The sequence below is a fragment of the Thrips palmi genome, unplaced genomic scaffold (genome assembly GCF_012932325.1).
Source record: "Thrips palmi isolate BJ-2018 unplaced genomic scaffold, TpBJ-2018v1 HiC_scaffold_10, whole genome shotgun sequence".
Lineage (NCBI taxonomy): Eukaryota > Metazoa > Arthropoda > Insecta > Thysanoptera > Thripidae > Thrips > Thrips palmi.
In genome coordinates, this window is record NW_023144621.1 from 8,019,680 (window position 1) to 8,042,684 (window position 23,005).

The 23,005-nt window shown below is 61.5% G+C and overlaps 3 protein-coding genes across 6 annotated transcripts; 1 reads left to right on the forward strand and 2 right to left on the reverse strand.

Moving 5' to 3' along the window:
* Window positions 1-247: 247 nt before the first annotated feature.
* LOC117649042 (14 kDa phosphohistidine phosphatase-like) lies at window positions 248-1,194 on the forward strand. 3 transcript variants are annotated; one of them, XM_034391427.1, is made up of 2 exons: window positions 248-405; window positions 611-1,194. In XM_034391427.1, exon 2 carries the CDS (start codon window positions 613-615, stop codon window positions 979-981), a length of 369 nt encoding a protein of 122 aa, XP_034247318.1. In that variant the 5' UTR covers window positions 248-405; window positions 611-612; the 3' UTR covers window positions 982-1,194. The 3 variants fall into 3 exon arrangements, with proteins under 3 accessions (XP_034247318.1, XP_034247309.1, XP_034247327.1); XM_034391418.1 differs by having other exon boundaries at window positions 275-405; window positions 531-1,194; XM_034391436.1 differs by having other exon boundaries at window positions 390-530.
* On the reverse strand, window positions 1,127-2,689 carry LOC117649034 (complement factor I-like). The gene is made up of 4 exons (XM_034391406.1): window positions 2,489-2,689; window positions 2,143-2,262; window positions 1,451-1,576; window positions 1,127-1,362 (listed from the first exon to the last, which is right to left on the reverse strand). Exons 1-4 carry the CDS (start codon window positions 2,565-2,567, stop codon window positions 1,229-1,231), a joined length of 459 nt encoding a protein of 152 aa, XP_034247297.1. The 5' UTR covers window positions 2,568-2,689; the 3' UTR covers window positions 1,127-1,228.
* A 1,233-nt stretch (window positions 2,690-3,922) lies between these two features.
* On the reverse strand, window positions 3,923-11,231 carry LOC117654132 (ankyrin repeat domain-containing protein 29). Of its 2 annotated transcripts, none has more exons than XM_034400333.1 (8): window positions 10,964-11,231; window positions 7,520-7,627; window positions 7,271-7,369; window positions 7,089-7,187; window positions 5,474-5,572; window positions 4,889-5,086; window positions 4,710-4,805; window positions 3,923-4,620 (listed from the first exon to the last, which is right to left on the reverse strand). In XM_034400333.1, exons 1-8 carry the CDS (start codon window positions 10,973-10,975, stop codon window positions 4,429-4,431), a joined length of 903 nt encoding a protein of 300 aa, XP_034256224.1. In that variant the 5' UTR covers window positions 10,976-11,231; the 3' UTR covers window positions 3,923-4,428. The 2 variants fall into 2 exon arrangements, with proteins under 2 accessions (XP_034256224.1, XP_034256223.1); XM_034400332.1 differs by having other exon boundaries at window positions 7,520-7,630; window positions 10,964-11,230.
* Between the last annotated feature and the right edge of the window lie 11,774 nt (window positions 11,232-23,005).

Consider the following 23,005-nt stretch of genomic DNA (forward strand, 5'->3'; position numbering starts at 1 on the left):
GTAAGACTTTGATTTATAAAACACTCCCTACGTTCGCGTTATGAAACAATTGTGTTTAATAGCTGATGTAAAGTCTGCTTTGCGCTTGACCTGCTCCTAGACTTCTTCATGCTAATTCAGACGACTCAAAATACATTTTTGTTGTGATGAGAGGTTTTCATACATTTCCCCCTCCTTTACAGGCTAGTCTCTTTCCTAAAACACCATCGAACTGCAATGGTAATATATGCTAGCCGCGTTTAACTTATCCCAATAGCAATATGGGTCTTTTTGTCACTTCATCTTGTTTGTAGTATGAAAAATTCAGCTCGTTAGTAGCAAAAGCAGAAAGACAGACAACAACTGCCACTTTCAGGTTTATTTTTTACCGGCAAGTCAGCGTGACAGTTTGCTCCCACAGTTTCGGTAAAGTCATTTCAAAATATGATTCTTTATTTTCTTATTTGAACAATTGCTTGGTGGAGTCTTTTACTTTGAACTCCTTTCTCATTTGAAAAATTCTGACTTCATCGGCATAACCAAACAACCAGGTGCCTGCACTCAATGTTGAGATTCGCTCGTTTGCTTGTATCACCCACTTTTAAGCCTTGCCATTTGCGTCTCTTTGCAGCAATGGCAGACGCACTGAATACCATCCCAACTGTCTCCATCGACAACGAAGGGGTTTTCAAATATGTCCTCATCAAAGTTCACAAAACGGAAGAAGGTGCTACGGACAGTGAGAAATTTATTGTTCGTGGATTCAAGTGGGGTCCATACCATGCAGACATCTATGAAGCTACTCAAGAGAAAATTGAGAAACTAGGCTTTGAAACTGAATGTGTGGGTGGTGGTCGCATTGAGCACAACCCTAGCGAAAAGAAACTGAAAGTGTACGGGTATTCCCAGGGCTACGGTCGAGCTGATCATGAGGTGACAACTGAATTGCTCAAAAAGGAATACCCTGATTACAATGTTTCTTGGACAAATGATGGCTACTAGCTTTTTATTCGGTAAGCGATGGTTGAACTGACAATATTGTGATATTTGTATTCTTGTTCGTCGTGACTTTAGCTATTATTTGCCATTTGTCTGTTTCAATTAATGTGCACATCATATTCCAACCAGAACTATGCAAACAAAAGAAAACCTTTGTCAAAATATTTATTCAATCTATTTTACATTCAAAATAATAAATTTGAGAAACTTAAAGTACATGTGCTTTTTCCTTCAATATTACATGACATTATCACCTTATCAATGCAGCTACAAAAACTGTCAAGAAAAATATTGACAGAGCAGGCCTTGATGATCCACTTGTTATTTGACTGCCTCGTACTTCATGGGCCTGTACTGCTGTCTGTATTGGTTCTGTACTTTGTTCTGTTGAGTCAAACAAAAAAAACAGGTCACAATATGAACAACATCCAGCACAAAGTTCTCTCGTTTTCAATACCCGTCTTATAGTTACCTGTCACAACAACCTCACAACCAAGTTCATCCGACTTATCAAGGCACTCTTCAACGCCATTGCACCTGGCTCCCGATGGCACACACTGATTGGAAGACTTGCACTTCACAGATCCACTCATGCATACTGAAACAAAAGAAGTTCAAACAAAATGAGAGCCACCTCACTGAGAGAAAGGAAACCAATAAATGGACGTGATTTACAACGTTGTGGCAACACAGGAACGCCTCAAAGGAGCGTAAACTGCTTGCTGAAGGCGGGATGTACTGACGAAAGTTGGAGGTGAAATTATTCACGTTAGCATTGCTACTTTTTTGTGGAAATTTAGGACTTAGATCTTTTACAAGATCTTTGTTCGTCGTTTGTCCCCTTTAACGCCTGTGAGGTAGGCCATGGACCCGTCCCGCAGCACACCGGTGTGGAGACGGTGGCCTACCTTGCCCCCGTGAAGACGACAGGGGCAAGGTAGGCCATCGCCTCCACACCGGTGTGTTGCGCGACGGGTCCAAGGCCTACCTCACAGGCGCTACAAGCCACAATCAAGAATGAAACAGTGCTTTGTATGTGGCCAAACGTTGGCGTTTCTTGATCTGCCGAGCGATTCAGAAGAGTCATCTCGTCGCTCTGTCGCACTCATGCGGCATTCCATAATGGTGCGAGAGAGAGCTCTTGTGAATCGCGCGCCTGCCTACCTCGACAGGACGTCTCGTCCGCGTTGTCGCCGCAGTCGTTGATGCCGTTGCACCACAGCGACCCGGAGATGCACTTGCCGTTGGGGCAGGAGAACTTGCCCTGCTGCTGGCAGCTCGCACCTGCACACACACAGACACAGGCAGGGCTCAGGCAACAAGGACAAAGAGACCCGCACCGCCCGCAGCACGCAGCCGGAGGGAGAGAGACGGCGTCAAAATTCCTTTGTCACTGCGGCAGGCGGCGGCAGGACACTCGGAGCCAAAAGCGCCGGCCTCGTCAATGTCCCCGACGTGGGTGGGGCGATTCTTTGTCTGCTCGCTGGGGGGAGAGCCCAGCAACACTCACTCGATCGCAGGGCGCCGCACAGCGGGACGACCAGGATGAGGACGGCGACGGCCGCCGCGACGACGCGTACCGACGGCATCGCGGACACTGTTGTTGTGCGGAGACTCGGCGGCCGCGTCGCGCGTTGCGTCGGAGCGGAGACGTGTGCTGCACTCCCAATTCACGCTTCACGCGGTGTGGCCGGGTACGGCGCGCCTCGAGCTTCGGAGGCGTGGGCGCGGGGCGCTCGGCGGCGCGGGCACGCGTGGCGGCGGGGAGTGGCGGACGCTGCGGACGCTGCGGGCACCTGGAGAGGACGCCTGGAGACGCTGGCTCGCTGCAACAGGCACTGCACTGCAGTCTCGGCCTTGCCTATCCCTGCATTCTTCCCGTGCGTCGCGATGCGCCTCGGTGACGCCTGGCCCGGCGGTGCCTCTGGCCTGCCTCTGGCCTGGCGTGGTACTGCCTGCTGGTGCTGCACGCGCTGCGGGTACTGGCGCCGTACTGGCGAGTGGCGCAGTTGGCTGGCTTGCCAGTGGCCGCCTGGATTCAGCAGCCGCCTTGTCCTGCTGTCGCCTCCCGCCTGCTCCCGCCTCTCCGCCGCAGCCATGAGTCATTAATCGAGCACTTGGTGCCCACCAGGGCCTGCTGGTGTAGGGCCGCGTTCGGCACCATGCACTGCCTGCTGCTGTTTTTTCAGGCCGCATGTTGCCACCGCCACGGCCAGCGCAGTGCCTCGCGGTCCTGAGGCTCCGCAGTGCCACGCCGGTCCGACGCGCCGGTCCGACGCGCTGGGCGCTGGGCATCAACCCGCCTGTACAGTGTACACGCTGCGCACGCAGTGTTGGCAGTGTTGGCAGCGCGACAAGTGATGTCACGACAGCGTAATAATCACCGCGAGGGACGAGCAGCGCCGAGGCCCTCGACGGCACGACCTACTTGGGGACGGCCTACTTGGGGTGGCGGGCCGTCGGGCGAGCCATCGGGCGGGCCATCGGGCGGGCCGGCACTCGGCACGCGTGTCGTGTGAGGTCTGTAACTCAATCAGGCGGGTGTCTGTGTCCAGGCAGTCTAGAGTCGGGCACTGACGGGACCGACAACGCGACGCTCCACGCGGTCAGAGGCATCGGGCTGTCAGCATTGGGTCCTCCCTGGCCCGGAATGTAAACGCCAGCCCTGGTCTGCATCAGAAAGTTGGTGGGCTACACGCTTCTCGACATGGGCAGCCCCTGGGGGCGTGGGCGGGAGCCGCCCGGGCACGCGGAGCCGCGGAGCACACGGAGTGCGTGGAGCATCACACCTGGACTGACTGCCTGGACGGACGGACGCCCACGAGCGCTGCGTCCGCTGCGTCGGCCCCGGGGGAATTCCCTGGGACCACGGTTCACGTCGCCGGCGGATCCAGGCAGTAATGCTGGAACGCTCTGGGATGGGGCGTTAATTAGGGGCCCTCAGTTTGGTTCAACAACAAAGTTTATTAACGAAGAACGTTTCATAAATATATATCCTGCTGTGTCCGTTTACGATTAAGAAGTCTCTTACATACAGTCGTAAAAAATAGTTGTGGCGCTTAACCAGGGCGGATATGCATTTCACACTGGCAGTAGAAGTGACGCGTTTTACATACTAAAAAAATCAAAGGATCAACTAAAACAAAAATAACTGTCCGACTAGACTTCATTTTCCACATCTCATTCCTCAATGATGCCCACCTTGCCGCCGTGCCGAATGGGCGACACTTTTGAATGCAACAATAATCAAAGACACATAAATTACCGAGGTCGCCAAACGACCCATAACTAACATTACAATATAACAATACTAAACAAATCACACTCGCCACAGCTTCGGGGCACTTGCGAGCCAGGGTGGAGTAGGTCGACCTTTAAATAAGTGATCACATAACGTACAAAAATATCAGAAAAATAGTGCTCTCTCTATTCTTGCGGCGCGCTAGCGCGCTAGCTGCGGCTGGCCTGCGCGGCCAGCACCAGGAGGTCCACGACGGCACGGTGCTTCTTGTCGGCGGCGAGCTGCGCCGCGGTGAGCCCCTCCTGGTTGCGCAGCGACGGGTCGCTCCCGGCCGCCAGGAGCTTGCGCACCACCGCCACGTGGCCGAAGAGCGCGGCGGCGTGGAGGGCGCTCTCGCCGTTCTGCAACCAGAGCAAGAGCGTGTTCACACACTGTGGTTCATCGTCCTGGTCCAGCCCGTCGGTCGGTCGGTCGGCTTGGCGCTGCTCACCGGAAGCAGCTTCAGGCTGGGCCTGTACTGCAGCAGCTCGTCCACGACGGCGGCGTGGCCCTTGTGCGCCGCCTTGAACAGTGGCGTCGCGCCGTCCTGGAAAACGAAAACGGCCATCGTGATTCCTGGTCGCGGGTTCGATCCCCGGCGGCAGGCGGTTGGTCTTTTGGGTCACTCACGTGTCGCGTGGTGTCCACGGCCGCGCCGTGCCGCAGCAGCACGCGCACGATGCGCTCGTGGCCCATCTGCGCCGCGATCCAGAGGGCCGTGGCGCCGTCCGTGCGGCGCGCGTCCACCGCGGCGCCGGCCTCCAGCAGGAACAGCACCTCGCGCCCGTGCCCGTTCTGCGAGGCCATGAACAGCGGCGTCGCGCGGTCCTGAAAGTCACATCGCACGTTTCAATGTGCCCCGCCCCGATCTTTCTGAGGAATCGATTGGCTTACACTTTTTATTCCTTTTCACGCCTTTTTCGCAATGCCAAATCGCGCCAAAAAATTGGTTTCAGGCTCTTCAGAAAAAGTTGTGAGTGTGAGCTAACGCTAGTGAATCACCCCTCGGAGGAAGGGCAGGGAAGGAGGGGGGATTTCTTTGGTTAACTTGTTGGAGGATACTGTTTTGCCATGTGGCTGTGGTTTGCCCGTCGCTCACACACCCCGGACGAGACGGGAAGGTCACGAGATGGATTGCACGTGACGGGCAAGGGCAGCCGCCATGGAAACAAAACAAAAACAAAACAAGAGGAGAGGGAGGGACTTGGGACTTGCCTTCATGTGCGCGTTGACGTTGGCGCCCCTGTTGACGAGCTCCTTGGCGACGTCAAGGTGGCCGCATTGGCACGAGACGAACAGCGGCGTGCCTCCATCCTGGGGAAAGGAATTCCACATTAGCCTTGTTGCTTTTCAACTGCGGCATTTCAAAACGTGGCCACTTATTTTATTTTTCTTTTGCTGTGGGGATGTCGTTTCCCCAAAGGCGCGCGAGCCACGAAAAGACTCCACTCGTGGCCTTGGCGGTTCATTTAGCATTTGGCAGTGCTGGTCCTATGGTAAATTGGGCGAGTAAGCGATTCCGCGCGCCGAGCCGCGGTACTGTGCCAGTTGTTGGCGAGAGGGGCGGGGCGGGGCGCGGCGGAGGGCGGAGCGCGGCGGGGCGGGGCGCGGCATGGAGGATCCTGGTCGCGATTGATTCGGAACAGCTGATCCCGTGCAGGCACCGCCGAATGCACCATCATGACCTTTCATCCGCAGCCTTGGCGTTTGCCGCGTCACTCGGGAACACGGCGGCACAGCGGCCGCCTTGTCGCGGTGCAGCAGCAGTTGCAGCCTTGAGGGGCCCCAAACTTACGGTGCAGTCGTGCCCTCGTCACGGCATGCGCCCCGGAGGGCCCCGAACAGCGCCGAACGGCGCGGTAATGCCCAAAGAACACACAGGTGCAAGGGGGCGCGCGCAAAGCACCAAACACGTTCTAATTTTGAGTTCTCGAGGAGGCTTTCGGTGTGCCGAGGGGGGCGGGGAGGGGCGTTTTTTATGGCCGGCCCCGCAGGAGGGTGAACCTCGCGGCGCGAACCGCTTAAACTGGGTCAGACGCGTCGCGGGCCGCGGGGCGTCGAGCCGAGCTAGCCGCGCTATGGCGGGGAAAAAGGTCGCCGAACAAATACAACGACGCGCTTCTACTTTCGGCTTCTGTTTTCGGCTTCCGACCCCTCCGTCGACGCGCCGCGCACCACCACCACACTCCGCGTGTCCAGAGAACCCGTCGGGAAGGCGGGTGGTTTAGCCAGCGGCGTTCCAAAATAGGCCTACCGCGACCCGCGAGAGGGAGAGAGAGAGAGAGAGAGAGAGAGAGAGAGAGAGAGGAGAGGAGAGAGAGAGCGAGAGGGAGAGCGAGGGGCCCGTGCGCGTAGCGCACCTCGCCGGCTATTTCAGCGCTGCAGTGTAAGTGAAGGGCGAGCCGGCGAAGGCAGTGAAGGGGAGTCGAAGCCGAAGCCGTCAGAGTTCCGAGTCATTAGTGGGGCCGGGCGCGCGGCCGGGACGGTTAGCTGAGCCGTTATCAGCGTCCTGGGGCCTGGGCGGGCCTCGGCGGGCCTGGGACTTCCCCGCGTGGCTCTCACCTCCCGCCAGCGGAGTGACTCCGCCACGGCGTTTCGCCGCTCTATCTCTCTCGCACTCATAGGCGTCCCTCTAGGTGGGAGCGAGACAGAGCAACGAGCACGACCCTCGGAATCAGTCTACCGCTGCTTGAGGAAGTTGCTCGTCTTTCGGGAAGAGACGTGGCAGAGACGGATGATTCGCGAAGGGCACGTCGCGTCATCGGCCGGAGACAGGCTGACTGGCTGACTGCAGCGGCCGATACGAGCGACGGGATTGGTCGATACCCACCACGCTGGCCGAGTCCACCTGCGCGCCGTTGTCCAGCAGGGCCTGCGCGATGTCGAGGAAGCCTCCCTGGGCGGCGAAGAACAGGGGCGTGGTGCCGGTCTGCAACGGGGAAAGGAGGGAAGCGTATTGCAAGGTTGCCCTCGAGGCCACCTCGTGGCGGGCGCACTGCACTGCACACTCACCGTCCTCCTGGCGCGCGGGTTGGCGCCCTGCTCCAGCAGCTCCTCCACGCAGTCCAGGTGGCCGTTGGCCGCCGCCAGGATGAGCGGCGTGGTGCCATCCTGCGGCCGGCAAACGGGAAACACTCAACGAGGCGGTCGTCGACAAGGTCGTCGACAAGGTCGTCGACGGGTTCGGGGACGTAGTGAGCACGGCGGGCTGCTACAACTAGATTCCAACTTGATAACTTCTCGCAGGCGGTGTCCACTCACCCTGTCCTTGCAGTCAACATGCACCCGGCCGCTGTCCAGCACCCTCCGCAGCGTGGCCACGTCGCCCTGCAGGGCGGCGATGTGGAGGTGCGCGTCCAGGGGGGACTCCTTCTGGAACAAGAAGTGGGAGCGCGCGGGGCATGAGGCACTTTCGCGAAAACGTGCCACAGCACTGCATAGTGGTATGCCGCCATCTTTTTTGCGGTGTAGTGCGCGCGTCCTGGTCGTCCTGGTCGAGCGGGTAATCGCGTCACTGAGGCGGCCAGGCCTGCTGCAGCGCCGCGCGGGACGCACGCAGCCGCACCACTGCACACTGCAAGCACACTGCAAGCCACTGCACAACGGCACTATCGGCTCAATCGTGAAAGAAAACGGAGGCAGGCTGAAAGTGTAGGCAACCCGTGCGACACCGCTGCAACGTGGACACATGGCTTTCATCACTGCTCGACGTCGTCTGTCAAACTGAAGGGATGCCTGGCGTTTCGGGCGTTTCCCCTTCGTTTTCCAGCCCTCGGAACGCATGTCTTTTTTAGTCGCGGTGCGCCTCGCGGTGCGCCGTCACTGGAAGGGCCCCCGCTGCCGTTAGCCCCCAAGGGCGAGCGACGGGCCTGGAAGCCTGCCTGGAAGCCTGGACTGGAAGGGCCGATCGGATGGCGAGATCGTTGGAGCGAGACGGCCTGTAATGCTGCCAGCCAGCCGTTCAGAAGAGTCGCTTCGTCGCTCTGTCTCTCTCGCACCCCCACGTCAGGCCCCACGAGTGCGACAGGGACAGAGCTACTCTTCGGGATCAGTCTGCTGCCAGGCTCGGTGCTCGGCCCGCTTACCCGCCTAGGCCGGCCTGGGCACGGTGCACGGTCGCTGGAACTACACGCCGCGCCCCGCGCCGCCCGCCTCGGCAGTAGTTAAGACCGCGGCCCACCGCGCCGCGCAGCGCCGCGCAGGCTTAAAAAGTGTTGAGCCTCTCAGCGCCCATCGGCCCTTACCTCGGCGCGCGAAACCAGTCCTGCCGTTCCGTTCCGTTCCGTTCCAGCGTGCCTAGAGTCCTCGCCGGGCTGCCGGCAGCCGAGCCGGCGTGCAGCGGGGACGCGCTGCGCTGCACTGCGCTCCAGGATGCTGGGATTCCTGGACGCGGGCCGCGAAGCCCCTCGGAAATCCAGCGACGAGTTGACTGAACTCTCATTATGAGGACGAGGACGAGGGGGAGGAGGATGGCGGCGATGTGCGAGCGCCGCGACTACATCGGGGATGTGTTTGCGTCCATCTTGTGTGCGCAGCTGATGAGCCCCTCCCCCCTCATTCTTTATCCCTTTCCTCCTTTCCCATCGGGCGCACGTGAAATTCGTATTACTCGTGTCTTGTGCTTCCACGGCAGCGCGCCTGGGCCAGAACGGCTGCCGTACTGCCGCGCTTCTCGCTTGCCGCTGGCGACCTTTCCCCCGAAACTCGCCCGTGGCCGCGGTGCGCGGTGCGCGGTGCGCGGCACACCGCCGTGCCGCCTGACATTTAGCCGCCGGCGACTCCAATTCCGCGACTCGCCTCAATCCCATTCGACTTGCAGCTGCAGCCGCTTCCACGCGCCTCGATGGCCTCGATGGCGGCGCCGGCGTGCCGCGGCGTGCCTCCGGGCAGGGCCGCATTGCAGCTTGGCCCGCTAGCCACCCGCGCTCCGACCGCCCGAGGCCCTCTTGTTCTTCTGGCCGGCGGAGACAGAAAAAAGGCGAGCGAGCGCGCGGGCGGGCGCCGCTCGGTCGCTCGGCGCCGCTGTATCCGTTCTCGGATCAATCATGGGAGGAAAGTGACTCCACGGCGACGGCGAACGTGAAGTGCACCTGGAATGGCGGACCGGACGGGCTGCGCGGTCGTCGCCGCACGCCGCGCCACGCCGCGCGTTTCGCGTTTCTTTTCCAGCCTCCGCGCGGCTCTGTGGCCCCTTCGGCCCCTTCCCCCCGATCCGTTCCAGTCTTTACTGTTCCGAGAAACGCCGCTTTTGCGGTCATCATCTGTCCGGCGCGCCGCAGGCATGCACGGTGCACTGCTCGGAGCGCCTGGACGGCAGGCCGTACCGCCGCGCGGCCGTGTGTCGCGGTGGTGCCCACCCTGCGCTGCGCGGCGCCTGGACGGCCCGACGGCCTGGTGGCCTGGACCTGGGCCCGTGTGCGCGTCCAGCGGCGCCGGTACCCACGGGTGCCGTGTTTCGGAGCCGTCGAGCCGACGGGCCCGTGATATTGTACGGTCAGCCCAGCCCCGCCCCGCAACGCTCCGCCACGCCTCGCCACGCCACCGCTCCAAAGCGTTCTAAACTTGGCCGGTCGGGTCTAGGACCCGGAGGGCCGGCCGCTGCTGGCCGCTGCATGGCAGCCCAGCCGGCCGGCCTGCGGGCATCAAGCGGTGCAGGGCGTCGACGCCGTCCGCGCGGTCCGCGCCGCGGGCAGGCCGTTGCCGTTGCCGGCATTTACATTTGGCTCGAGTCCAGGGCCCCAGCCCTCGATTCGTTACTCTTGTAGCCGTTTTCTTTGCCTCGTTCGCCGCGCCTCGCCTGACATCGCCTGCTTCCAGAGGGGGCTAGGGGCGACCCTTCGCTTCGAGGCGACGAGGACGTGGACCCAGTAGTCGTCGCTTTGTCTCTCTCGCACTCACGGGGCGTCCCGCATTAGTGTGAGGGAGACAGCGACGAAAACGACTCTCTGAATCAGTCCACTGGCGAACGGACGCAGGCGGTGCTGCGAGGGACGGAACTTGGCACGTCGTTGCAGTTGCAGGTCGAGCGGGCCAAGGCCTTGCTAGGCAGGACACAGGATAAGACGGCCGGCCGGCCGGCATGCCGCAGCCTGTCCTCGTCCTGCAGCGCGATAACGCGACGCCTTATCGAGGCGAAGGTGGCCGTGCGGGAGAGTGATTCAGTGAGTCCCCCTGTCTCTCTCGCACCTGAACGGGACGCCCTACGAGTGCGAGAGAGACAAAGCGACTCTCGGAATCAGTCTGACGCGCGTGGCGGCCGCGAGACGCGTGGCGAGACCTTGCAAAGGGCAGGCAGGAAAATGACTCCGCGCCGAGACGCGGGACACGGCAGCCGCGCATCGACTCGAATTACGTATTGCCACCGGCGTCGACGTCGTGGCGCCGCGCGGACGCCGGTGAGGCGTCGTGGGCCCAGCGGCAGTACACAGTACAGCCGGTGCAGCATCACCGCACATGCGCGCCAGCCGCCGGGGCCTGGCCTGCGAATAGCAAGCCTTGTCTGTCTGTGTGCACCGCCAGGCCGCCAGCAGACGACACGTCCACGTCGACCCCCCGCGCTTCCGCCAGGACACGATAATGAGGTGGACGAGGGGCCGCCCTCGGCGTGGAGAAGGACACGGCCACGCACGAGGCCGCAGCCACCGCGAGCACCATGCGCCAGCGGCCAGCGGCCAGCGCGACGCCCTAACCTGACTTCCGACTCACCTTCATCGACATCCCGTCCCGGCCGTCTCGGCCCGGCCCGTGCGGCACCTGCGCGTCGTGCGCGTCCCCGGTCCTTCTTCGAGCACTTCATGTGCCGGCTCTTGCTCCACGCCTCCTCGGCGCACGCCCGCGACGACGTCGGCGACGTGATGTCCTGGCGACTGTTTGTGTGTCACTGGGGTGGCGACGGCTCTTCGACGCCAGGGATGCAGCGCGCCCCCATGGCTCCCTTCTCCTCCCGCCCACCGCGCCCCACCGCGCCCCACCGCGCCCCACCGCGCCCCACCGCGGCCCGCGTCGATCGAAGCGGGAGCTGCTCCGTTCCCGACCGCGCCGGGCACCGTCCGTCGGCGCACTGCTGCGCTGCGTTGCTGCCTCTGCAGCTCGCCGACGACGAGGCGCGGCACAGCCCGGCGAGGGCCACGACCAGAATCCAGGAGCGCCCACTGACGGGCGGAGTGCTCGGGAACAAGGCTGGAAGTTTCTTTTAAAATTTCTTTTAAAATGATGGGAACAACAAATATGTTGAAAAACGCAAATTATGTTCCAAATCAGTACGGTAAAACGTAGACCTATCCTATCATGGCATTCCCTGAAACATTCAGAGGTTTAAAGACGTTTGAACCAACGTAAGACACAAACCAAACGGTTGAATCGTGCTCTGAAATGGCATTTCGTAAAGTAAGAAGCGAAGTTAGATGATGGCTCAAACGTTTGGCAGTCTTTGCTGCTCTGAAAGATCATAAACTTGATGAATGTTTTCATAGTGGCAATGGTAGCCTCGCGGGACTTGGCGGCTAGCTGGTGGCGCCATCTGTCGCTCCGAGTTCGAGGTTGCTTCCGAGCCAGCGGTTTCTCATAGCCACAACGGTAGTCTCGCGTGGAGGTCGAACGCGCCGCGCGCGCTTTTTTTTTAAGCGAAACGGACTGCCGGCGCCGCCGCGCCGCGCCGGCCCGTCGGACTTCGATCACTTTAACTTGAATTTCTAAAGGTTATCACTGCTAAAAGACTAATGAACACGAAACAAGAGTAGTGAACTCACGCCGAGAGATTTATGCTCAATGCATACTCGTCCAAGACGCTTTATTAAACACCGGACTAGAAAACAAGACAAAACCATGAGAACAATTTTACAGCTTTTCCTAATATAATTTTTCAGTCTCAACCAATGCATTTTTCATTCATCTAATTGAGCCTGCACTCTGACAGCCTATCGTAAAGTTTGGAGAACTCACCAAGTGCAGCCCACGCAGAGGTGTTCTCATCGCCAGCGAATAGAGTCTGTCCGTCGCTATCCCACGCGCCTGAGCCTCTAGAGCCAGCCAGCAGGCATACTCCACGCGGGGCGTATTGACAGAGCGACTGAGCCCTTCCCCCTGTTTGTGTTGGTTCCTCATTGCAAGGCTATTTATTGTGTTGACGTGAAAAACTTTCTCTCATTCTTGCACTGTATTACGGCACGGAGGTCCTTCCAGGCCTCCGCGCAAAGATCTTTCTCTCTTTTCACTCATTCCTCTTTGAGCTCCTAACACTGAAATTCGAAGGGTGAGACATCTGACTGATTTTCGGTGATACAAAAAGTATGTCCGAAAAACGGTCATACGCAAATGTATGACTGAAAAAGGGTCACACTTAAATGTATGACCAAAGAAAGGTCACACATCAGCGAGACTGGCTATTGTTTAGCTTGGGGATATATCAGCCTTTGCCTGTGATACACTATAAAGTATGACCATTTTTTCGGTCAAACATCGAGGTATGGCCTTTTTTCGGTCTTACATGTCAGTATGACCCTTTTTCGGTCGTACATTTCAATAAGACCGTTATAGGGGTCAAAAGTCTGACCTTTCTATTTTCAGTGAATGACAACACGACGGTTCGAAAAGAAAGGTGATTGCGGTTGATTGCAACGCGAACTCACGCGACCGAGCTAACTCACCCTGAGTGGGTTTGTTTGCTACCCTCCCCTCCCTCCCACCTGTTACCCGAGGGAGGCTTGCCCCCGCCTGCCCCCGCCCCCTGCCACCCCGCGGCCGCGCCAGCCCGCGCCTCCTCCCCCTTCCACGGAGCGCAGCATCACGGAGCCCAGTCCTGTTCCAGCGCGCCGCCGGGCAGGACTTCCAGTGACCCTGTTCCAGGGCGTTCCAGGGCGTTCCAGACCGTTCCAGCGACCGCGTGTCCTGCACGTGTCCTGCACGTGCCGGGTGTGCATCCTGATTATGTGACTGGCGGATCAAGCCATCCCCGCAGCAGCAGAGCCAGCAGCGCAAGGTAAACGTTCGGCCGCCGGTTCCTCTTCTTGCTCTTGCTTGACCGTCCGGGGGCTTTCTTGAGAACCGAAAAGCAGCTTCTGTGAGGGTCGCCACGGCTCAATGGGGAGGGGGAAGAGGGGGGGGGGCTTTGTTAACAATTCATGCCGCGCTGGCTGTGCTTCGCTGTGCTTACCGGTGCGTCGCGCCGTTTTTGTCAAAAGAGTTCCTCGGCGGCCGACGAGAACGTTCCAGCGACACTTTTGCAGTGCAGCTGCAGCCCTGCAGCGGGGCCACCCTTATGGACGCCCCATTTGACTGCTTCCTCGTCACGAGCGGGACCAGCCGAAAAAGTCGCTTTCGAACCAAGAAAACTTACTTGCGACAAGTGAATTGACTTGAATGTCTCAAGACGATTCACGTGTCGCAAGCACAATTTTCTTGGTTCTAGAGACGGCTCCTTTCAGTGACGCGGTGAGGACGGCGGCCACAATGATGGCACTCGGGAGCTTCAAAGGGGTTCGCTCGACGAAGAAGACAAAAGGCGGCTCTTCTCGGGATGGCGCCGCTCGAAGCGACACCACTGCGTGTTGGCGCCTCGCGGGCCGGGATCGGTTTCAGCTGCGGAGCTGCGGGGAGGGCGGCACTTGTCGAGGGGTATCCGGATGCGATTGGGATTAGACGCCGGAAGTGGGAGGCGGAAGTTGGTGTCGCCGCCGCGGGCCGAGTTTGTAAAAAGATTTGGGTCGTTCGAGGATCGCGGTCCGCGGATCGGCGAGGACGGCGGCGACGCTGTCTCCCTTGAACTCGACCCCTCCGGCCCGTCGCCCGCGCGCTCCAAAGACCAACAAGATGGAAACTATGCAAGGCAGAGTGGCCCGCGGGGCGGGGGCCGCCTTGGGGGTCGCCCCCCGGGCCCAGGGCACCCAGGGTCAGTCCGAAGTTATGCAGCTCGGCCCGGTCCGGTCGCACCCCGGGGCCGCGCTAAACCCGCCAAAGCGCTTGCCACAGCAGGTAGGCAACTTTGCGACGGCGTGCTGTCTAGCGGATTGCCTACCCATAATCGCGTTCAACTTCAACTTCAAGAAATATAAATTTTGAAAATGAAAATAATTTTTAGAAAAATATTTATATAACATTCCTATCAATTTTTCCAGAGTGGGAATGTGTAGGTCTACCGAGAGGTAGACCTCCACCACCTCCCTATTTTTGTTCGTCGGTTTGTCTCTTAAATTCTTTCCTGTTGCTTTGTTTTTGGCCCTTCGTCCGGAGGGTACTTGCCGTAGAGGCACAGAGAGGCACAGAGGCGCATTGTCTTGTAAAACGATCGCAGTCCGGGGCCCGCGAGCGTCCGCTGGGTCATTAGACTGGGCTGGGCGTTGGCGTTAGCGCTGGCGCGCTGGGGCTGGGCTGGGCTGGGCTGGGCCTGGGAGCGGCGCGGCGCGGCTTCACTGGGAAGTAGCAGGTGGGCCGCGTAGCCGCGCAGCCCCTGGGGCCTGGCTTGAAATATCGCCCGCCACATTTACACTTCGGACTGGACCGGTTCGCATGATTCCGGTGCAATTCCACCCACTCTAAACTGTTTTTTGGCGCGCACATTAATTTGGTTAGCGAAAAGTTTCGTTTCCAGCAGAGAGTCTATTGAACCGTCAAACCGAATTGGTACTGCAGGTTGCCTCCCCGCGAGTTCGCACACGTTGAATAATTGTCGGTGTGGAATTTCACCCCCGGCATGGAGTGGTGGTCCATGAAGTCGTACCTCCCGCGCTCTCGGCAGGGCTGGGCAGGGCAGGGCAGGGCAGGCCTTCCACGGGGAAATATCCCCGGTACGCCAAACAAGTAGTATTTGCGGAGCAAGGCAAATAGATGCGCGTGAAGGCAGCCGTGGCGGCGGCCTTCTTGGCGTCCTCACCGTGCTCCTTGTCACCCCCTTGCCCTGCAGCAGGCGCGGCGTGTCAGGCGGAGGGGGCCAAAGGAGTGGCCCTCGGAGTGGCCGAGGGGTGAAGACAGCGGCAAACTCTCACAACAAACGCGTACAGGCGGGCGAGCAAACTGCGGCAAAGCCTCCCCGAAGGCAAAGGCTCACGACGGCATCGTACTACGCCGCGGCGCGAGGCGAGCCCTGCGCAGCAGCCAGCCGAAACATGTCGACCCGCCGCCCCGTTGACGGCATCCCCGGGACGAACACGCGGGGAAACGAACCGAGAGGGGAGGTAAACACAGGAAGCGGGCGAGGAGTAGGAGCGGGGGGCGAAGAAGAGTACTGTATGTATAGGGAGGAATACCATTATTGCTGTCTGCCGGGGCGCGACGAGGCGGCCGAGGGCGGCAGGAACAACACTGGCAAGAAGGCGGTGGAGGCCAAGAAGCACCAGCACGAAGCGCGAGACTGGTTCCGCGTGCAGCGCCCAGAGTCGGCTCCCCGGGGCTCGGCACGAGCAGCCGCGTCTCCAGTGGTCGCCAGGGAGCAGAGGCGTGGGGCGCCTACAGTGGCCGGGCCTGCCGGGCCAGCCGGGCCTCGACGGGCGGACCCACGGGCCCCGCGGCGCGCTCCAGCGAGCTGATTGTGCCCTTTCCGCCCCCCGCGCACTCTCACGCACACATGCACTCACATATACACACACAAACGCACGAACACATTCATGCACGACCTTGGTGATTTGCAAAAATATATTCACGCAGGATCAAAGGACTGTCGTGCCACATGGCGTGCGCCACGTGCTTAAGAACGTGTGTCACTGCCTTGGAGTGCGCGTGCGTGTGCGTGAGTGCGTGTGTGAGCGCGCGAGTGACAGAGACGGAGAGAGATGCGCGGCCGAAGACGCGCGAGGCGGGGCCCGCCGCCAGGCCGACGGATGGACAGAGTACACCGAGGGCCCGTTGTGCGGGGTGCTTCCATAAATCGCTGCTCAGCCCGGGCTGGCTGCTGGCTGGCTGCTGGCTGGCTGCTGGCTGGCTGCTGGCAGGCCGCCTGAACGTAAAAGGAACGGATCCGGCGCGGCCCGGAGGTGCTCTGTGGCCCCCGCGCCTCCGCCCCCGTCTGTCCGTTTGTCTGTCCGTCCGCAGTCCCGGGGCGCCACTCGGCGGCTGGGCTGGCTGGGCTGCTTCTTGGCGTCCATGAAGCGCACCAGGACGGCGGCCTTGCAGCCTGATGGCGGCCTTGCTAGTTGTGACCAGGCGCAGCCACAGCGGCCGGCTTTGGCCTTGGGACTACCTGGTCCAAAACTCATTGAAGACTCTGAAAACCAACTCAAAGCGGGATATTCTGTTTTGCTTGTCCCTACCAGTCGCCGCTCAAAGTTTTGAGGTCAGCTCCCCGGTGAAGGGCCCCGCTCTGCGCACCGCCCGGTCTCTCCACTCCGCAGCCTGAGACGCGCTCGGTGCGCCTCGGTGGAGACGGCGCGGCCGCGGCACGCCTCATGAACTGGGATGGACTTGGTTCGCGGAACACGGGGGAAACGGCGCACGCGCGGCGTGATGGCCGCTGGGGTTCTTCGCGGGCCTGGCTGCCGTATAAAACCTCCCCAATGGTGAATCTTGCATCGCCTTGCCTTCTCTCTGGCAGAGGCTAGCTCGGCATGAGATAGTTGTTGCTCCGCGCCGCGGCGTTGTAATCCCCGCCGTCCGATCGGCCTTGGATAAACACCCCAGACGCCGTCCTCTGGCTCCAAGCCGCCCGGACGGCCTTGAGCATCGCGACAGCCTTCACTCTCCCGTCAACTCGGCCTGCTGCACGTGCGGAGGCGGCAGCCTACCACTGCCAAAAAGCGACGTCGAAAAACCACCGCCGCGTCGTCGTGTCGCTGCGTTTGTGTGCGTGTGTGTTTGTACACAGCTTGACGGCCCGCTCTGCGAAGAGGCCGAACTCCATCCAACTTGGCCGCCCGGAAGTTTCACAGCGGCACACCTGCCCTCTGCCCTTTCCGTGCACCGCCCCGCCTGACCGGTCCGCCCCGCCCGCCCCGCCGGCGTGGAGGCCACCGCGCTCTCCCTCCCCAGCCTCCTCGGGCCTACCTGACGATAATGCCGAACAGCGTTTTTGTCGCTCCTCGGGGCTCCCTGCGAGAGCGACAGAGACAGAGCGACGGTCGTTCGGAATCCGTCTGCTGCAGTGGCGCGCCGCCAGTCATCAAGTCAGCCTGTCGGGCCGAGAGTAGGCAGCGCGGCGAGAGGCTGCGCCGCGCGGGCCTGCCTATGCCGCCCTTACCATTACCATTAAGGGCTAGGCCACCACGCGCAGCCAGCCGAGGCCGCGCGGAGGGCGGCTGGCGCTCGGGCTGGCGGCAGGGCGCGGTGGTGCCGGAAGGGCGGAGGGCGAAGGGTAAAGGGCGGAAGGCGAGGCGGAAGGGCGCGGCTATTTATGACCGCCGTAATGGGCGGCGCGCGGTCCGAACGTGACTCAATTTGCGGCGCCCGATTCGCTAAACGGTCCGCGGTGCCGACGGAACGCGTCACCACCACCTGCAAGGAGCGCGCGAGCACCGTGAACACCGTGGCGTCGGAGTCGGTCGCGATTTCTCATTTTCACGATATATCCCGGCATGGCTACAAACACGTCGACGTCGCCGCCTTTTCCCAGAATCTTCTCGCGGCCCGCCGGCCCGGCGGGGCGCTGGTGGTGGCTGCGTCGAGTCTGTCGCTCCACCGTCACCGAGACCCATATTCCGGCCGAAGTGCTGAATAATCCATAGCGCGCCCACGCGCCGCGCGCTGTGCGTCGCCCCGCGTCGCCCGCCGCGTCTCGGCGTCTCGGCGTCTTGGCCGCAGCCTGGCCGCAGCAGGAGTCGAGAGTCTGGGCTTGGGGGACGACGCCGGCGCGCCAGGTCGTCGCGGCCGCCCTCTCGAGTTCCTCCCCTCCCCTCCCCCTCCTCCATTCGCCTCATTACGCTCGAGTTTTTACCGCGGTCTTTTCCATTTACGCCGCGCTCCGGCGAAACGACTTTAAGGCGTAATGAATGCGGTCAAAGGCGTTCCGCAGAACGGGAAGTGCCACTGGAAGGAAAGTTTGACGCCACTCTCCAGGAACTCCAGCACTCCAAGCAGTGCAGCGCGACCGACCGACCGACCGACAACAACGCATCTACGGACTAGCGGGGTGGGCGGCGGGGCGGGGCGGCTCCTGTTTGACCTTTGACGCGCGCGCCCCTGCACCGCAGCATGGCCCGCTACCGGCCCGCTGCCCCACCACAGATCCAACTCCGCTTTTCCATGGAGAGCCACAGAGCAGCGGTGAACGGCTATTCAGAGGGAGAGAGAGGAGGGGGGATACAGAGCGAGCGCTCGCTGGCCGACGCGCGGGCCGCGGAGTGGGGCCGCGGAGCCGCGAACAAGAAATAGCCAACTAGGGCTAATATGGTTTACCCGGGCACACCGTGCATACTTCATGGCATGAGAGATGGCAGCCGCTGGCCCGTCCCATCCCCTTCCCGACGCCATGCCTCCTCCCCATTCGACAGCCTCCCCCCTCCCCAAATCCCCCTCCCACCTGCGCCAATCTCTTCCCGGCCCAACACGCGCGCGAAAAGAGGCAATAACAGAGAACGGACGCGTGAAATTTGTCACAAGGCTGCGGCTGCGGCGCGCTGTCCGCCAAATGCTGCTTGATGAATGCCGCCGTGCCCCCGGCAGCCCTCGGCCGTGCCGCGCCCTGCCTGGCCCTGCCTGGCCCTGCCGCCGGCGGAAGCGTGTAAGCCCGCCGATACAGTGCCGCGCTAGTTCGGCGGGGATTAAGCGAGAGGATGGTGACCCTGGTGATGATGGTGATGGTAGTGCAGGAAACCTCGCGGCCTTTCCGCGTTATTCCATACAGTGTCGTGTCGTTTTGAGTGTGTCAGAATGCGCCGTGGAAAATAAATGGCACGCCGCGCGTTGGATCCGCTTTTATTAATTCGCGCAATAGCGCGCGTCTCTTCTTTGTGTGGGACGGCGACAGGGCGGCACCGGGGAGGGAGAGTGAGAGAGACAGAAAGAGGCGGCGGGGAAAGAGAGTGAGTGAGTGAGTGAGAGTGAGGGAGACAGCTCCCCCCGCCGAGCAGAGTGGAAGGCGTCACGCGGAGTCCACACCTGGCCCATTGACACTGGGGTATTGGGATTGGCACGGCGCCACACAGCGCCTTCCCCCACCCCCAGTCGTGCGATTCAGAAGAGTGGTTCGTCGCTCGGTCTCTCTCACCCCCCCTCACACCTGGAGGCAGCTAACGTGCTGCCCCGGGCACAACACTAGTAGTGTGCCTTCCAGAACACTGAAGCCCCTTCTACATTGAGCTAGTATGCTTGAAGCACTTTGCGGCGTGCTAGCCAGGCAAACTACGGGCTGGAGTGTGTGTCGCGAGTTGTGACGCACAAAAAAATTCTTTGGCGACGGGAAAAGTAACAGCCCTGGATTACTCAATTTCAGATGTGTATGGCAAGTGCGCGTTTTCCAAAGCGGCTGGGTTGGGGGATTGAAGCACAGAGGCAGGCATGCAGGCAGGCAGGCAGAGGGATGTTTGTGGCTTCCCTGATAGAGCGCGGTCCGTCGGCATGTCTGAGGGGCGGCCACATCAACAGGCAATCGCCTGCTGCCTGCGCGCTTCCTGCACCTTGCACTGCACCGAGAGGCGTGCGCGGCATGCCGATGCCTCGGAGGAAGCGCACTGCAGCCGGAGCGAGGCGGTCGAAGCGAAAAACAGGCGGAGGGGGAGGCTTGTTGCGCAGCAGCAGCCAAGTGACTCGACCGAAGTTTTCGGCGGCAGATAGGCGCTGCGCTGCTGCGCTTGGTCCATTGGCGCGGCGCGTGCCGCGTGGTGCCGCGCGGCCGGGGCTGTGTCGTAAGCAAACCAACCCCTCTAGAGCTGGCGCGTTCGGGAAAGCGTAACGGCGAGGCGTGGCGGGGAGAGGAAGGGAGAGAGGGAGCAGCGCCTCGTGAAACCCGTGCTCGACACTGCAATCCGTTTTGCATTAGTCCCCACTCCGTCGACCTCGTCAGCGTGCTCCGCCTGCAGCCTCAGCTGCGACTCTTGTCTTATTTCTGTCTCGCTGTTGGGGGCCTCCACTCCACTGCGACGGCCGCCTGGGAGACTGTTGCGGCCTAGCCGCGAACGAACGCCGCGGTCCAGTCGAGAGCGGCTGTGTTAACGAGGACGCTCTCAAAAACGCACGCTTCTCCTCGTTCCTCCCTGTGCCGTGTCAACAAGAACGCGATAAAAAAGACAGAACAGCTGAGCAGGTTGGCAGGGAGGGTGGGGGAGGATGTGTCGGTGTGCCTGCGGGGAGCACCGACTCGCGGCAAAGGTTAACACTCTCCTCGCGCCGTCTCGCCGCACACCTGGTGGCCAATGAAGCGGGGCTCTCCGGGGCGTGGGAATGTTTTCGGGGCCCGGCGGGGAGCCCCCCACGGCCCCACGGGGAGCCCCCCTCGGCCGAGCACGCGGGGAGCCGTACCGATGTACCCACACACCCCAAATATTCCATGCGCAGGATCACGTACAGCGCCAGGGCCGGCCGGAGTGTGTTTTTCAGAGCGTGTGTGTGGATGTGTGAACGTGTGGGTTTGCCCGGCCGTATCCCTACAAGCCCGACCAGACCACCAGACGGGACAGGACATTCGTGGGCAGGCCGAGTTTGGGTTTGGCTCGGTTTGCCTGGACCGCCCCGGGCAGGGCGCAGCAGGCTCCCCCACCCCGGGTCCCACCACCACTGTATTTCAAAACAGCGCCTCGCTACGTCTCGCATCGCCACTGTACGAAGCTGCCCCTATCACCCCCCTGGGAGCGCGTAGCCCTGGCGTAGCCCGGGCCGGCGCAGTGCGGTGCAGCACAGCCAACGCACACCCACACTCGCACCTACACACACACACGGAGGCACGCTACAACTCACGGCACTGCTGCAAAGCTCTCCCCTGCCTCGCATTCTTATATATGTGCTCGCTGTGTCCGTGGAGGAACACATTGTAATTCCGGTCTTTTGTCTCGCCCGGCTCCGTGTTTTTGTTCCCCGAGGGAATATCTAGTGCCGTATGTTTAGCGTGGGCCCCGTGCAGTTTGCACCGGGGCGCGGGGCGGGGCGGGGCGGGTGCTCCGTTGGGCGACCAGGGCGCAGCGTAGCGCGGCGTCCCCCAGGGCCCAAGAGGGGTGGACCCCAGGCGTAAATTTGCCCCCACCCCACCCTGGGCCCCGAGCTCCACGACGACGAAGACGACGACGAACTGCAGCCACAGCGAGGTGCTGCATCTGGCACGGCCACCCCTGGGCCGACCCCGCCGGGCTTCGGTGTTCGCTTTCGGCTTGCCGCCGGGCCGCCCTCGACGGGGGCGACCAAGGCACTGCCAAGGCATACCAAGGCAGGCAGGGCCGCCCTGCTGTAACTTTAACTTGATGGCGGCCAGGATGCGGGTCAAGCAACCCGGTCCGCGGGGACGGCGCGGGCGGCGGGGGCGGCGAGGCTCGGGTCACTGAGCCGCCACGCCGCTACCCACTCAGATACTTGTGATTTGATCAGCTGCCCTATTCGCCTGCTTCGCCTCCCGGCCAGCAGAGCAGCCCTTTGCTAGTCATGGCCTCCTCTGGCTCGGTTCATCCCATCGCGGCCCCCGCGCCCCTTCGCCGCGGGCCATCGGGGGAGGGGGATGGAGGGTGATGATTTAATAGCCGAGACAAGGGCGAGGGAGTCGAGGGGGCTGTGATGATAAAGGCCCAGCCAAACTGACTCGCATCTTTTTTTTTAGAGCGGCGGCCGACGGCGCCGTGTCGGCCAAGTGGAGTCCCGGCCTGGTCCTGGCTGGTGTCCTGGATGTCGGTTAGCGGGACGCTGGGGCGCGCCGTCCACTCGAAAGTTAACGATGACGGCGACGAGGGCGGGTCAGGAAGTTGTCCATGCATGGCGGCGGTGGCGGCAAAGGGAGTCCTTGCGGCGTGGCGGCGTGGCGGCGTGGCGGCGACCGGGGCGCCAAACCCGCTGGCGCATTTGCAGGCAACTCCCCGCCGTGCAAGGCCATCCGAGGCCACCGCCGACCGGGACACTCTCTTTACGACGGCGGTGGCACCCTGTTGAGTATTCAACACGTCGCCGCGCGCGCAGCGTAGCAGCGTAGCAGCGTCTCCCCGCCAAGCTGCGATCGGCTTCCAGGCGAGTCATCCCCAGGAATACCGGAGCGAAAATCCCGAATCCCACTCCGTCGCTCGCAGGGCCGGAGAAACTCTCTGTTTTCCCTCTCATGTCCGCACCGGCTAGATTTTCAGGCATGAAGAGTGGACCTGGCCGGTGGATTACCCGCTGACGCGCTGACGGCGGCGTGCTTGTCTGCTGCAGATGGCCGTCGCGAGGCGCCGCTCCCTGGCCAGGGACAGGGACGCCAGGCCCGCCAGGCCCCGCATGGCTGAGGCCGGCCCGGCGGCGGGCTGGTCCGGCCTGCGGTCCGCCCCCGCCCCCGCCGCCATGCCGGGGCCCTTGCCGGGACCCTCCAAGGGGCCCGCGGACGCGAAGCAGGCGCCGCCCAGCGACACCGCGGCGCCCGCACCCTCCAGCGATCTTCACTTCGATCAGCCTGGTGAGTACTCGCCCTGCTCCCCGAACGAAGGCAAGCGATTCACCTGAGTGCGAGAGAGACCGCGACAGAGACGGTGTCTGGATTCAGCCCGTCCAGGCTCAGGCTCTGGGCTCCAGGCTAGCGGACTGCGGTCGGCGCGAGGCGAGGTCGGCGGTACGCCTTTTTTTGCTGGCCGTCTGCACCAATGCCCAGCGACAGCAGCGACAGCAGCGACAGCAGCGACAGCCACTGCACTTCATCGACCGCAAGACCGGCAAGACGCAGAA

Excerpts from the sequence above, each read along its gene's own strand:
- LOC117649042 (XM_034391418.1), top strand. The coding sequence starts at position 544 with ATGTTGAGATTCGCTCGTTTGCTTGTATCACCCACTTTTAAGCCTTGC.
- LOC117649034 (XM_034391406.1), bottom strand. The coding sequence starts at position 2,567 with ATGCCGTCGGTACGCGTCGTCGCGGCGGCCGTCGCCGTCCTCATCCTG. Across the intron at positions 2,263-2,488 it reads GTGCGGCGCCCTGCGATCGA|GTGCGAGCTGCCAGCAGCAG; the intron begins GTGAGTGTTGCT and ends GTGTGTGTGCAG. Across the intron at positions 1,363-1,450 it reads TTGTGAGGTTGTTGTGACAG|AACAAAGTACAGAACCAATA; the intron begins GTAACTATAAGA and ends TTGACTCAACAG.
- LOC117654132 (XM_034400332.1), bottom strand. Across the intron at positions 7,188-7,270 it reads ACCCGCGCGCCAGGAGGACG|ACCGGCACCACGCCCCTGTT; the intron begins GTGAGTGTGCAG and ends TCCCCGTTGCAG. Across the intron at positions 4,621-4,709 it reads CCAGCCTGAAGCTGCTTCCG|AACGGCGAGAGCGCCCTCCA; the intron begins GTGAGCAGCGCC and ends CTCTGGTTGCAG.